The 14,276-nt window shown below is 41.3% G+C and overlaps 1 protein-coding gene across 1 annotated transcript; it reads left to right on the top strand.

The window, feature by feature from the left end:
• Nucleotides 1–12,279: 12,279 nt before the first annotated feature.
• Nucleotides 12,280–13,369, top strand: LOC136827166 (uncharacterized). Its single transcript, XM_067084935.1, has 2 exons — nt 12,280–12,868; nt 13,056–13,369. Exons 1-2 carry the CDS (start codon nt 12,661–12,663, stop codon nt 13,367–13,369), a joined length of 522 nt encoding a protein of 173 aa, XP_066941036.1. The 5' UTR covers nt 12,280–12,660.
• Nucleotides 13,370–14,276: the final 907 nt, after the last annotated feature.

Below are 14,276 nucleotides of genomic sequence, written 5' to 3'. Positions count from 1 at the left end.
CGAAGTGCTACAGGCTGACACAGTCCTTAACGCCCTGCTTTAGGCAGTATATAGGAAACTCGCCCCGCCGAGTGTCCGCTGCACACCCCCTCACATACTATCCTGGCGAAGGCCCTCCGAGATGTGCTCACCAACGCCGAGCGGGCCGCCTGCGCCATCGACCTTCCCGTCAACCCGCGGCATGATCTGAACACGGTGGAGTCATGGGGCATGATCGAGGACCTGCTCTCACTCTCAGACTTAGACGGCAACAAAAAGCAGCAGGAAATCAAGCCTATCGGGCGGAGATCTACTCGCCGAGCTCCTCCCGGAGTGCCGACCCAGATTCCTCACCTCACACCATGCCCTCGACGTCCTCATTCAAACGGGCGCAGCACCTGACGGACTGGCGCGAAGGCAACGGCGTTAACAGAGCTCACATCACCAGTCAGCTCCGTCCGCAGGAAGAAGGCTGAGGTGGAGTCAACGTCACTGTGAGGCGACCAACGCCCCACAACAAATGGAGTTCCTGGCCTGTGCCACTATCATAAGCAGTTTGGCAAAGACGCCCGGAACTGCCTGCTGCCGTGTTCATTTCCCCATTCAAAAAATGGGGGAGGCGGCGGCCAGCACTACAGACCGCCATGGCAACCGAAAAACCCAGGGGCCCAGAATCACTAGGCTTCTACGTCTGCGAAACCATCTCCGGCAGGATGATGCTGGTCGACACGGGGGCCATTAGATCAATCTTCTCAGCATCCAAGGAGGACCTCAAGTCAAAAACCGGATCCGCTGCCTTCCTGACGGCCGCCAACGGATCCCCCATCCTCTCCTATGGCACCAGGCCCCTGTCGATCTCCATCCTTGGCTGGAGTTATTCCTGGGACTTCATCGTCGCAGAGGTAGGGACCCCACTCCTGGGTGCTGACTTCCTGGCGCACTTCGGGCTGGCAGTCAACGTCAGGCGGAAGCGCCTCCGATTAATTTAATTCTGCTTCGGTCCCTCCCATTGGCAATGGGACCCAAGGCACCCACCATCTGCTCCATCGCCCCCCACCAGTATGCACAGCTGCTGACGGAGTTTCCGGGAGGTGTTCAGGCCTGAGCCCGCTGTCCCCGGGCCCCAGCCAAACATGGCATATACCATCGCAGCACACCAAGGGCCCCTACACATGCGGTCTGGCAGGCTTCACAGCACCATCAAGAGGCCAAAAATGCATCTACAGAAATGGAGCAAAATGGGAATCTGCAAAAAGACCTCCAGTCCATGGGCCTCTCCCCTTCACATGGTGCAGAAACCGGGACGGCTCCTGGAGACCTTGCAGCTACTACAGGCGGCCTTCAACATTGCAACGAGCTCAACCACTACCCCTGCCAAACATGTAGGACCTCATGGCCTCCTTTCACGGAGCTGCATGCTCACTAAATTAGACCTTCTAAAATCATATTTTCAGGTACCTGTCGCACCAGATGATATACCAAACCGGCCATCATCGCGCCACCAGTTCCTACGTGTTCGCTTTCTCCACCTTTCAAGCCCGGAGGGAAGTTCGGGCGACCTTCCAGCTGCTCATGGACAGCATCCCTAGGGACCTGAAGTTCTGGCCGCGTCTCGTCGTACGTTGATGATATGTTATCCTCATATTTTCCAGGTCCTACAGTGAGCACCAGAAACACATCTCAGGCAGTCCTGCAGCGCTCAGCAGGAGAACGGCCTCGCTGTATGCTTCGACAAATGCACCCGCCGCCCAGAAAGCCAACTTCTCAGGCCACGAGATATCCCCCCGGCAGGTGTCCGCCACCACATCCAAGGTCGCAGAGCCGCCACCAGGTTCCTCACCCCCACCACAAGGGCGCCCAGGAGTTCTCGGGATGGTGAACTACAGGCAGTTCATCCCCGGGATCGCACACCACGGCCCCCTGACGGAAGTTCTCAAAGGCCAACCAAATCCCCCTGTCGTGGGGACCCAGCCAGCAGCAGACCTTCTCCCTGGACGGCGCCACCCGCCGAGGCAACCGCCTTGGCACACCAGGATCCCAGCGCCCCCCTCCAGCTGACAACGGACGCCAGCAACGTCACCTGTGGTGCTGTCCTGAGCAGGTCATCAACGGGCGTTCCCAGCCCATCGCCTTCTTCAGCAAGAAGTTCAACCCCGCAGAGGCCCGCTACAGCACTTCGACAGGGAACTCTGCGCAGTGTACCGCGCAGTCCGGCACACTTCAAGTTCCTCCTGGAGGGGACACCTTCACAATCTTCACGGACCACCAGCCGTTGGTTCACGCCTTCACTAAGCAGGGGATGCATGGTCTTCCAGGCAGCAGTGACACCTCTCAGCCATCGCTGAATTCACCTGCTCCATCAGGTACCTCCCCGGCAAGAAAAATCCTGTGGCAGATGCCCTCTCCAGAGTCGAGATGAACGCGGTGCAGCTCAGGGTAAACTACGAAGACCTCGCCAGGGAACAGATCGCGGACCCAGACACCCCAGCCTACCGCAACGCCGTCACGTCTCCTCTGCGACATCAGTACTGGCCAGCCCCACCCCTTGGTTCCAGCCTCCTGGTGCCGCCAGGTATTCAACATCATTCACAGCCTCTCACATCCCTCTGGCAGGACAACGGCCAAGCTGCTATCAAAGAAGTTCGTCTGGCACAGAGTGCAGAAAGATGCCAGGTCCTGGGCGAAACAGTGCCTGCAGTGCCAAACCAGCAAGGTGGGACGTCACACATAGTCCGGGGTAGGCGAGTTCCCGCAGCCAGAGCGACGCTTCAGCCACATATTGTAAAGTGTACTTGCTCGCTGTATATTATTGTTAATTATTATCGACCTCAGGTCACACACAATCTCATTGTCTTTCGCGGGCACGGCGCCAGTCTGCCGCTATATAAACTGCCTGGATCTTGAATAAAGCAGCAGTTCTCTTTACCCGCTCATTTTTTTGCACCTCTTACAAGCCACCTGTGAGCCAGCATTATCCTCAAGAGAAGAGAAACTTCAGAAGAGTATCTCCTTGGGGAGCGGCTCAGCCTCTGAAACAGCACTGTCCTCTACTCTCCATTCTACTTCCTTCTGGACTTAATTCACCAAGTAATTGACAAATAGGCCTTGTCCTCAAAACCTACACCACTCCCTCGAGGAGCATCAGGTAGACTTCCCTTGCAGCACAGACCCTCTTCCCCCAGCAGCCAGGCTTCTCCCTAGCACAGATTCTGGCATCAGGGCCATGCCAGACCATAGAGCAAGGCTTCGGATGGTGCTGAAAATTCATTGTCTGTTTAACAGCTTGATGTAAATTCAGCCTACCTCAACAGTGGACTCAAGGAAATTATATTTTTGGAACAACTTAAGGGATGTGAGGTTGCAAACAGAAAACATTTTGGAGTTCATGCAGATGATGTTATCATTGTTGGGAATTCAGATGTGATTCATTTCAAGAGAGAATTCAAGAATAATTATGCTGTAAAAGATCCAGGAGAGGCATCAAATATTCTTTTCCATAAAATACATCAGAGAAGATTCATCGACAATCTTATTCACCAAAGAGACTACATTCTAGAAGTGCTAACAAATCAAAATCTTTGCTGAATCAAAAGGGTTGTCAACTCCATTAGTCCTAAATTTTAGACAAGAAGTCCCAGAAGATGAGAAATGTAGTGCAATAGAATACAGAGGAATCACTGCAGGCTTGTTACACCTAGTAAATTGCAATAGGCCTGACATTGCCTTTGCTACTGGAGCACTGTGCCAGAACGATCAGGAACCACATAAACAAGATCTGAAGAATGCAAAACTTCTGCTACGATATCTCAAGAAGACTCAAGATTGAGCCATTTGCTGCCAGAAAACTCAAGAACTAAACTCTCAACAAATGAAGCAGAGTACGTGGCACTTTGTGAAGCAAGAGAAGTAGTTTATTTCAGAAAGTTGCTTTGGGAACTTGGATTCAAGAATTTTGTTAACAAACCAACAGAAGTATATGTTGACAACCAGGGTGCCATGGCCTTAGCAAATGACACTCATTGTTCTGAGAGATCAAAGCACATTGACACCCAAAAGCACTTTGCACTAGAGCAAATCAACCTGAGAAAAATCAACATCCTTACGAAGGTCATCTTTGCAGAGAGGACCCAAGAACTAATCACTAAGTTGGGAATATGTCTGCTGCAAAAGTGCCATTGATTCAGACAATACCTCACTTGTCACTTACAAAATAATGGTTTTATTTTTTGTCAAATTTGCAAGTCTTATTTGCTAACTATTTTGCAAATATGTCTGCTGTAAAAGTGCCACTGATTTAGACAATACCTTACTTGTCACTTATACCAAATAATGGTTTTATAATTGTCAAATTTGAAAGTTCATATTTTCCAATTATTTTTCCAATGTTAATTTGTAGTTTTACTTTATTCTATTTAATATGGATTGAATTATGCCAGCTGACAGGGCGATTTATTTGCTTGAGCCAACACTAAATGATTTCTTTTAGCTGAAGTTCCATGTTCTTTTTCAGAGTGGTTATGTATTAGTGTGATAGTCTTCATTAATTCGACTTCTACATTCTTTCTACCTTGTTCTTCATGAGTGGGAGTAATAAAAATGCACCTTCGCTTTATGCCTTTTAATATTTCAACTCACTCACGGAGTCTACAGTGTCTCTCCAATGCGTTGAGAGACACTGTAGACCCGTGAGTGAGTTGAACATTAAAAGGCATAAAGCGAAGGTGCATTTTTATTACTCCCACTCATGAAGAACGTAAGGTAGAAAGAATGTAGAAGTCGAATTAATGAAGACTATCACACTAATACATAACCACTCTGAAAAGAACATGGAACTTCAGCTGAAAGAGAAATCATTTAGTGTTGGCTTCAAGCAAATAAATCGCCCTGTCAGCTGGCATAATTCCACAGCTATGAGTTGCAATTAGCCAAAGTGGAAATCATCTTGTTTTGGTTTATGAATAATTTTTTTTTATTTTCAATTTTCATTAAGTGTTTTAATTACACCATTATAATGCCATAGACCACTATCGCTTCAGGACCTTTTCACTCATCGTGTAATATCAAAATTGGTATAAGTGACCACAATAACTGGTGGTAGTGATTTGTGAGATTTTTGTTGGCATATAAGTTAAGTAGCCTGTAGTTCAGAAAGGCGACTGGAGAGAGCAAAACTCCTGAAATAGCAATGGAAATGGGTTGGGAAGGCGCAAAAATACACAAGTCTGTGCCTGAACAACAGCCAGCCAGTACTGAGTGACAGAAAAAGTTGAAAATCATAGACAAGAAACTGAGTGACATAGACAGGAAACTAAAAAAAAAAAAAAAAAAAAAAAAGCAGGTTTGATGAAAAACATGATGACATAGGCACTTTGATCAAGAGCTGAAAGGTTTGAAGAAAGGCAAGGATGACATAGGATGAGTGGGCTGTTTGTCTACTTCCATGATTAACAGGTAAGGTTTGTAACTTTTCTCTTGTACGTCTATTGAGGAGACCATTCAACATGATTGCTTCAAAAGAGCATTGTTGAAGAGGCATGAGATGACTGAGGAGGGGTTTAGAGAAAAATTCTGAGACTAAGCTAGATCAGGATGAAACTTCATATCAGTTTGTAGCTAGGCCATAAGGATATTTCAACAGGTGGACTGAAATGGCTGAATGCAGAAAAGTTCAATGATTTGGCAGATTTGCTCATCAAGGGACAGTTTGTTACCACATGTTCGACCAGGATGACACTCTTCAGGGAATGAGTACCAAAAGACATTGGTGAGTCGGTGAAGTTTGCAGAACAGTACTCAATACTTGGAGGCTTATGGGCTAAGCTTAGTGGAATGTGAAATGCCAATGAGGAACTCTAGTGAGGGTAGGCTATTAAGATACCCAAGGACTACAAGACAACCAAAAAGAAGCAAACTGACAAAGGTGAAGGTAAGTCCTAATGTGTTGTACTGGTAAAGACCAGCAGAAGTCCAAGCAACAGGCAGCTAGTGCTATGGTAGTGAAAGAACTGAGAAAAGTAACGCTATCATGGTTTGTGAGGACATCAACATATCCCATTTGGAAGATTATGTCAAAGATGGTAGGCTGAAGCTGGCAGATGAAGCTGTTGTGTTAGCAGCATGCAACTGGTGAGCAGAGGACCAGGCGCCATAATTTACCAGTTAATGGAGATTAAGTAAGTCAGGAGAAGGTATTTGTGTTACAGATAGAGTTGGCACAAGTGCCGTTGTACATTTATATTTCATAACTGAGGACCAAATGACTGATTCGAAATGGGATTGTCACCTCTTAGATAAATATCAATAGTTATGCAGCTGCAAAGATTTATGTAAACACTCCATATTATGCAGGAGAGTTACATCCTGTGCCTAGATACCCCTATATATAAAATTATTCTTGAAATATTCCAGGCATTAAAGATCCAAAAGAAATTATTAAAGCTAAGGCTGAGATAATTTAGATGGCAATAAGGGCAGACTAAGGGGAACAAATTAGAGGGAAGTTGAACGAATCAGAGGGAAGTCATACAGGGATGGGTTTAGAAAAAGGGAAGTCAAGGAGGTGGTTAATCACATGGACTACAAGGTTGGTGGGAATTGAAAACTATGCAAACATCCTGACCAGCTATAGCTTGAGGAAATCAAATATAGCAGCAGTAGCTTTTGTCAAAGAAGAGAAATGACTGAGTGCAAACATCATCAAGGCAGTGGATAAGAAAGACCACAGAATCCTAGATGAGGGCTGGTTGGAACTTCAACCACAGAAGGAAGAGGAGATCTACTAAAATGTTAATGTTAGTAGTGACTTAAGCAAGCAAAAAGGAGCAGGCATTGTAGTTGTTAGAGGAATACAAGACATCTTAACCACCATCCCAGGAAGGACTTCCTTTGGAAGACACTGCACTGAAGTGATGACAGTGCTGCCAGTCAGAGCTTTACTGTATACTAGTAGGGAATGGATCCAGATATAAGTTGAGATGCAGAGATGGGAATCACTGAAAGGTCAACTTCTGCATACTGTTCTCCAGTATTGATGCGGAGGATGACAGATGGATCAAACAGAGTCTATGAGGGTTACCATCAACTTAATGTCATCACCAAGTTTGACAAGAAACTGGTGGAAAATCCTGAGGCTATGATGGTAGACCTTCTCAATGATAGATTTTACACCAAGGTGGACTTGAACAAGTGAAAGAAGCATCAAAGGAGCATACAAGTCTCAAGTGGATGTTACCAGTTCAAGAGGATGCTGTTCAGACTAATGAACTCGGCAGTGATGGTCAACAGGATGAGGAGGAATATGCAAATGGAAGCCAGTTACACTGACCATTTTGTGGACTAGGTGTTAATTCATACAGCAACACAGAAAGAGCATACTGAGGGACTAAGGGACCTATTCCAGAGAGGATCCCTTGGACACAAGGTCAGCTGAAATAAGACTGCCATGGAATAACCAAAGCTGATGAAGATCTAAGACACAGCTCCACCAAGGACTAAAATGTAAGTGAGATGACTCCCGGGTTGTGAACAGCTAAGCATATCCTGCAGCACCTTTGACAAACCTAGTGAAGAAGAGACAGTCAAAGGTAGGGTAGGAGGATCCACTACAAAAAGGTATTTGATGGACTGAAGCAGGCTTTAGGAAATGCATTGATTCTATAATTATTGGCTCTCAATAGAACTTCATCGTAAGGACAGATGCACTGAATGAAGAACTAGGAAACAGACTACTACAAGGGTTTGCAGATGGCATATTTCTAATTGCCTATGCAAGCCGGAAACTCAATAAAAACAAGCACAACTATTGCACCATTGAAAAGGAGTGTTTAGTGACAATATTTGCACTAAACAGATTCCCTCTGTACATGTATAGAGTAGATATTGTCTGTATTTCCTCTACACTTGTACTGGGTAGATATTGTGATACAGACACAATACAGCCCACTTTAATACGTACATATTGCAAAGTCAAAAGTTCAGAGGTCATAAGGTCGCCTATAGCACTCCAGAACTACATGTTTCAAGTGGAAAGGATTCCAGGAAAGTTCAGCATTGGGAGAGATTACCTCAGCAGTCTAGATTGAGAAAAAATTTAATTAAGTAGATTTTTTAAGCTAGGGTGCGTTGTATAGTTCCCCCTAGCACCATATCCTGTTGCAGTTTTGAAAGGTAAAATTATTTTTCTTATATTCCAGAACCATTCATATATGTTAATTTCAGTAACTTTAGTTTGAAGAAACAACCATTTATATAGATATCACTGAAATTTTATTGACTGTAATTATTTTATACTTAAAATTATGTTAGTTACTCTTTTCTTGAAATTATTCAATAATTTCAAGACTACCAGAGTTGACCAGATCCATTTGTGGTAATGTTAGCACATGCTGCAATTATTGTAAATTGAATCAACAATATATAACAACTAAGGATGAGAGGAGATAGCAGCAGAGCTGCGAGGGCAGAAAGAAACCCTGATGTCATCCTAGTCATCTCAAACAGAATGTAGTACTTCAATTAAAGGGGAAATTACGCCAGCATTACCTGGGAGTGAGGAGCCGTTCTAGAGAAACTGACATCTGAGAGTTATGATCTGCCGAATTGAAAATCATTAGGTTTTAGTTTTCAAAAATTTTTTTTTTTTTTTCCATGTTTTATTAAGTGTTTTAATTGTACCATTAAATTGCCAAAGGCAACTACCAGCACAGGGCACTCTTTTCACTCATTGTTTCCTTGTAATTGGTGCAATTAAAACAAAGCAACAAAAAATATAGAGAATTTATTCACAACGCTCTAAATGATGTTTCACTTCAGGCTGTTCATCACTCATGGAAGTGGTCTGACAGGGGTCCTTTCCTTAGAACAGTTCCTTTCATGCAGTGAATCTATCTATATATATAAAAGTGAATGTTTGTGTATTTTTTTGTCCATTATAGAAATCTGAACTTCTTTGATCGCGCCCAGATAAAATTTTGCACACAGCCTCTATGCCACCCCAGAAAGGTTTTTCACTCAAGATCAAAACCCTACCCTGTGACAGACATACAAACACAGACAGACAAAACAAATGAAATTTTCGTTTTTACGTCAACTTTTCCTTCAGTTTTCTGGGTTTATTCTCATTTTTCACCTAATGCTTAGCCTTTTCTTCTGGCGCTCCCAGAAGTATGATTAACCTACAATAATAAATCCCATATAACATCAATTTTTATCAGAATTTACATGATCTTTTATCATAATTTATGATAATAATTAATGTAATTGTTTATTACCTCAATGAAATCTACATTGAAAATCTAAATCAATAATTTCTTTCTGTAGCAAGCAAAGCCAAGTCTGCACATGAGTAGTAGTGGCTGAAAGCAATGATTTCCGCCAGCAGAAACCACCACCAAACTCTCTCTCTCTCTCTCTCTCTCTCTCTCTCAAGGCATCACTCAAACACTCTATCTCTGTCTATGAGGTTTATTACTAAATTATTACCAAGAGAGAAGAACAACAACTTATGACGCAACAATGTGGAAAGCAGCATCTGCATAAGAACGAAAAAACACTATTTGGCAACTTTTGGTACATATAGCATAGAATTTGAGATAATACATCATTATACCTCAAATGATTAACTCTAATACCTACTTCTTTACAAGAGCAAACACCCATGAAAGGCATATATATCGAAAAATAACTGTTAATTTTACATACGTGACACATCTGGCAACTGTTTCATCATGCGAACAGCGATAATCACAAGTCACTTGCCCCGCCCGTTCATGCATATGGTTGAAGACATTATATGATATAATAAGTAAATAAACACATTCCCTTTTTTCCTACGGTGTTTAAATGATCCCACGCACGATCCTACGTCATTTATTACAAGATCACCAACATCGTGTAGGAAGAACAGCATGTTGTTGGCTGTGCTGGAATAATCAAAATATCACCTTGGACATGCCAGCTGTTGGAATTAATTATTGTGCAAATTGTCAAAACTTCACTGCACATGGAAGATAAGTGATTACCTGGAAGATAATGGCTGAAAATTCTAGATTAAAACTTTACAGTTCTTTTCCAAAAGGCACTTGGAGGATAAATGTATTAGGTGAAAATAGGGATTAAATTAAGAAATGGCAACTACTGCACTTCAAGTAACTCGAAGTGCTCACAGCTTACACAACACGTCAATTCAGACTTTTTGCTGATGTAATCATACACAGTAAGGAATAGTATTCCCATCAACATTTAGGAGAGTGAAATTATTGTTTATGGTTATATATTAGAATGATATACATTCATTTCTATCTTTTATCATAGCATATCTATTCAAAACAATAAATAATCAAATGCCTAACATTCCTCCAAGAAGGGGAAAATTTTGTTTGATACATGGTTATGTTATTGTACGAATTGACCAAGTTTATAGATGCTGTATGTGTAACTTTATGCATAATTCTATTTCATTGTAAAGTTAATGAGTTGTAATTTATTATGTTAAAAACATCCCTAAAACCAATATAACAAATATGTATCACAAGTTGAAGTTAGCCGTATAGGAAAGTGTTTTGCCATTTTTTTGTAATATGATGAGGGGGTGGAAGGCTAACTCTTGCAGCAATTCACTTAATAATAGGAAAGAAGTAAAAAGGTGTAACAAACTATAGACTAGATATTTCTTATTAAAAAAAGACGTCCATTCTCATACAGTATTAATGAATGAGTCTAAGTTAGAATTGAGGGGTTGGTTCAGTTTTTTTATGAATTGGACAGTGGAGTTTACTTTTATTATAGTAATAACACGTATCATAAAAAGACATCATTGGCCTAGGCCTGTACCAGATTGTCTGTATCAAATGGAAATATTGTTTTAGATTTTTATTGTATGATTTGGACTTATAACAGTCTAGAGATAGCGTTGAAAGGTCTAACAGTGAAATAAATAAGCCTATACATAATATATTCATAGTTCTGATCAGAGCATCTGAGAGGCTTCCCAGATGAAATACAGCGCAAACTGTCACAAAAATTAGCACTAACCTGTCCACACGCACAATTACCTGTTAGTCAGTCAGAAGATATTTAGGTAATACCATCAGTTCATCCGTTCTTGTAAGTGAACTGTCTCCATCCACAAACTGTTGTCTATGTGTAAGTTTTAACAGCAATTTCGATGAACTGACAGAAGAAATGATGGGTAGGCTAAACTTGGTGGTGTTAGGGAGGAAAAAGCAGGAGAGAGAGAGAGAGAGAAAGATAGTTTATCGAATGTCATTCAGAGTTTTTCCAGGCAGCTCCTGGTTGGTCAGCGAATGTTAAAATAAATTCTGTTGAATCAAAAACAATGTACTCTCCTGTATGTGTACGCCGACTTACAATGTGCTGTTAGGCTTGCCTTATGTCTGTCTGTTTGTCTTACAAAAATAGGGTCGCCTCCAGGTCAGACAAATCTTGTATTTGCACTGCATTACCACAAAGTAGATGTTACATAATCTTGAACACCAAGTAAATAGGTAAATGATGAAAAATTTCACCAACTTGCTAAGCAATTATTTCTTCAAAACATAATGAAATTAATAAATATTAACTGAAGTTTCTTGAACATCAAGAAAAAATATAGAATTTGTCTATTTTGGAAACTGCAACAGGAAACGGTTCTAACAGGAATTATACAAAAGAACAAATAGTAATCTCATAAATTAATCCTTGACTCTATGACCTTTGCAGTGTTGCAAGGGATATATGCAGTAGAAGTCCTTGGACACAAAGCTGATGAAGATCCAGAATGTATCACAACCAAAGTTCAAGGCACAAGTGAGATTATCCATAGAATTGACAGGTTATTACAACAATTTGTGAACAACTTGTCATGTAGGCTATGTCTTAACGTAAGTGCAAGACATGTTATATAACGCCGTCCGTAGACGCATTCAGTTCAAAGCTGCAGCTAGATGTTGCTAATGCTGTAGAGTATAAGTGAGATCAGTTATTATTGTGTTAGTATCGAATCCAACACACAGGCTTCGATCCTATAAGTTCTACCTCATGTATGTAGAATATAATTCCTTATTATGTATCGAGCTCCGATGCTCATATGTTTGTTCTGATTCCATTGTATATGCTTTTGTATTTTGTATACATCTGTTACCGCCTTCTTCTCAAATGTAGCAGAGAATAAAACACGAGCTGAAAGATATAGCTTTTCTATCGCCCTTCATCCTCGGACATCTGCGATGAGAATGGGACTGAACTCAAATACTAAATACATCGTATTTACCTTGCAGGTAAGAGTTAAAGAATTGTAGTATGTGTTATAAATACAAACACATCAGTGGCGACGAGGATGGGACGAGTCAAACCTCAAATACTAAATACATCATATTTACCTTTACCGAAAGGACAAATAGGTTGGTTCAGAGTAAAAAAAAAAAAAAAATAAATAAATAAAAAAAAGAGCTCAAGTAGGTCTATGCAAATATAGCCTACACCAGGGTACCAAGTAGGAGTTGTAAGAGTAAACAATGAAACAAGGCGGTTTAGCCTAGATAAAAATTTAGTAGGAATTCATAAACTAGGTTTGACAGAGTCTAATATAGCCTAACCTAGGTTCAAAACTTCCATTGTTAGCCTAAGTACAAAATGCTTCCAAGTTCCTAGCCCAACCAAAACTTCAAGTACCTAAAAGCAAACATGCCGATAGATATCAAAAGTCTAGACTGCTTTAGTATCGGAGAGGATCCTAAATCAGTGGGTACAAGATGGAAACAGTGGATAGGCAGTTTTGAAATTAACCTAGAAGCACTAGGGAAAGTTGATAAAAAGCAGCAGAAGGCTTTATTGCTTCATACTGCAGGTAAGGAAGTTCAGGAAGTATTCAAAACTTTGAATCTAACGAATGGTTCATTGAGGACACAATTGAAGGGCTTACATAAACTATTTTAGGTTCCTCAAGTCAATAAATACTTTGAGCGTCATCAGGTACTAGCATCACAAGCATCAGGTGAGAAAATAGACACTTTTGTGACAAGGTTAAAAAAATTAGCTGCTACTTGTGAATTTGTTGATATAGAAGAGATGGTTAATAGAGAGAGTTATAGAAGGAAGTATCTCACAAGAGCTACAAAAGCAATTGCTACAAGTAAAGAAACTAACCTTGCAAAAAGTTCTGGAAATAGCAAGAGCATTAGAAATGGTTAATTATCAATCAAAGGTCATTGCAGGTAAGGCTCAAAATGACAGTCTCCTCCCCCCCAATAACTGCAAGAGACATAGTCATTTAACAAGTCAGTGTAAATTTGCCAAGCAAAAGACCACTAAACATATTAATAGAACTGTGAATTCAAATGACAGCTCAAGTTCAAATGAAGACAGTGTAGCCTACATAAGACAACAGAAGTAGAAGAATTTGCATTTCACATTAATTCTGTGAACAAAGATGCACAAGAACGTCTTATGGCTCAAATAGAAATAAATGGGAAACTCACACCCATGCAGATTGATACAGCTGCAGACGTGACATTAATTTCAGAAAGAGTTGCACAAACAATACTTAACCTAATAATAAGACCTTCGGACAAGGTGCTCAAAAGTTACAATGGTACAAACATAGAAGTAGTAGGTTCATCACAAGTGAAAGTACAGTATAATAATCAAGAGATAGGCAAGTTACCATTGACAGTAGTCAAAGGTAAAGGACAAACCTTATTGGGTCTAGATTGGTTAAGATGTATCACATTAGACTGGCCTAGTATTCTAAGGGTTACAGGTACAAAACAAGAACCAACAGAAGAAATTTCAATAACTAATCTGTACAAAGAAGTCTTTGAAGACAGAGTACGTACAGTAAAGAATGTACAAGCAGTTATAGTTTTAAAGGAGAATGCCACTCTTAGATTTTTTGCTCCAAGACCAGTCCCATATGCATTGAAAACGGCTGTGGAAACTGAAATTAGAAGGTTAGAAAATGAAGGTTCGTGGGAAAAGATAGATTATTCAGATTGGGCTACACCATTAGTTCCGATTGTTAAGGACAATGGTCAAGTTATGTGGAGATTACAAGGTAACACTAAATCCACAACTGCAAGTAGCTCAACATCCATTGCCAAATCCCAAAGATATGTTCGCAACTTTGTCAGGATGCTATGTATTTTCTAAGGTAGATCCAAGACAGGCATTTCAACAGCTTTCCATGAATGAAAATTCCCAAAAGTTATGTGCTGTAAACACACATTTAGGGCTGTATCGTCCAAAAAGACTTCCATATGGAGTCGCTAACAGTCCAGCTATATGGCAAGTTGGCAACAAAC

Source organism: Macrobrachium rosenbergii, chromosome 41 (genome assembly GCF_040412425.1).
Source record: "Macrobrachium rosenbergii isolate ZJJX-2024 chromosome 41, ASM4041242v1, whole genome shotgun sequence".
NCBI classification, from domain to species: Eukaryota; Metazoa; Arthropoda; class Malacostraca; order Decapoda; family Palaemonidae; genus Macrobrachium; species Macrobrachium rosenbergii.
Note: the sequence above shows the minus strand (reverse complement) of the source record. Positions and strands in the feature narration are given on the sequence as shown.

What these genes read in the sequence shown, in the direction of transcription:
- LOC136827166 (XM_067084935.1), top strand. Translation starts at nt 12,661, where the DNA reads ATGCCGATAGATATCAAAAGTCTAGACTGCTTTAGTATCGGAGAGGAT. An exon ending in AACTTTGAATCTAACGAATG is followed by an intron (nt 12,869 to 13,055) that starts GTTCATTGAGGA and finishes GATGGTTAATAG; the next exon opens with AGAGAGTTATAGAAGGAAGT.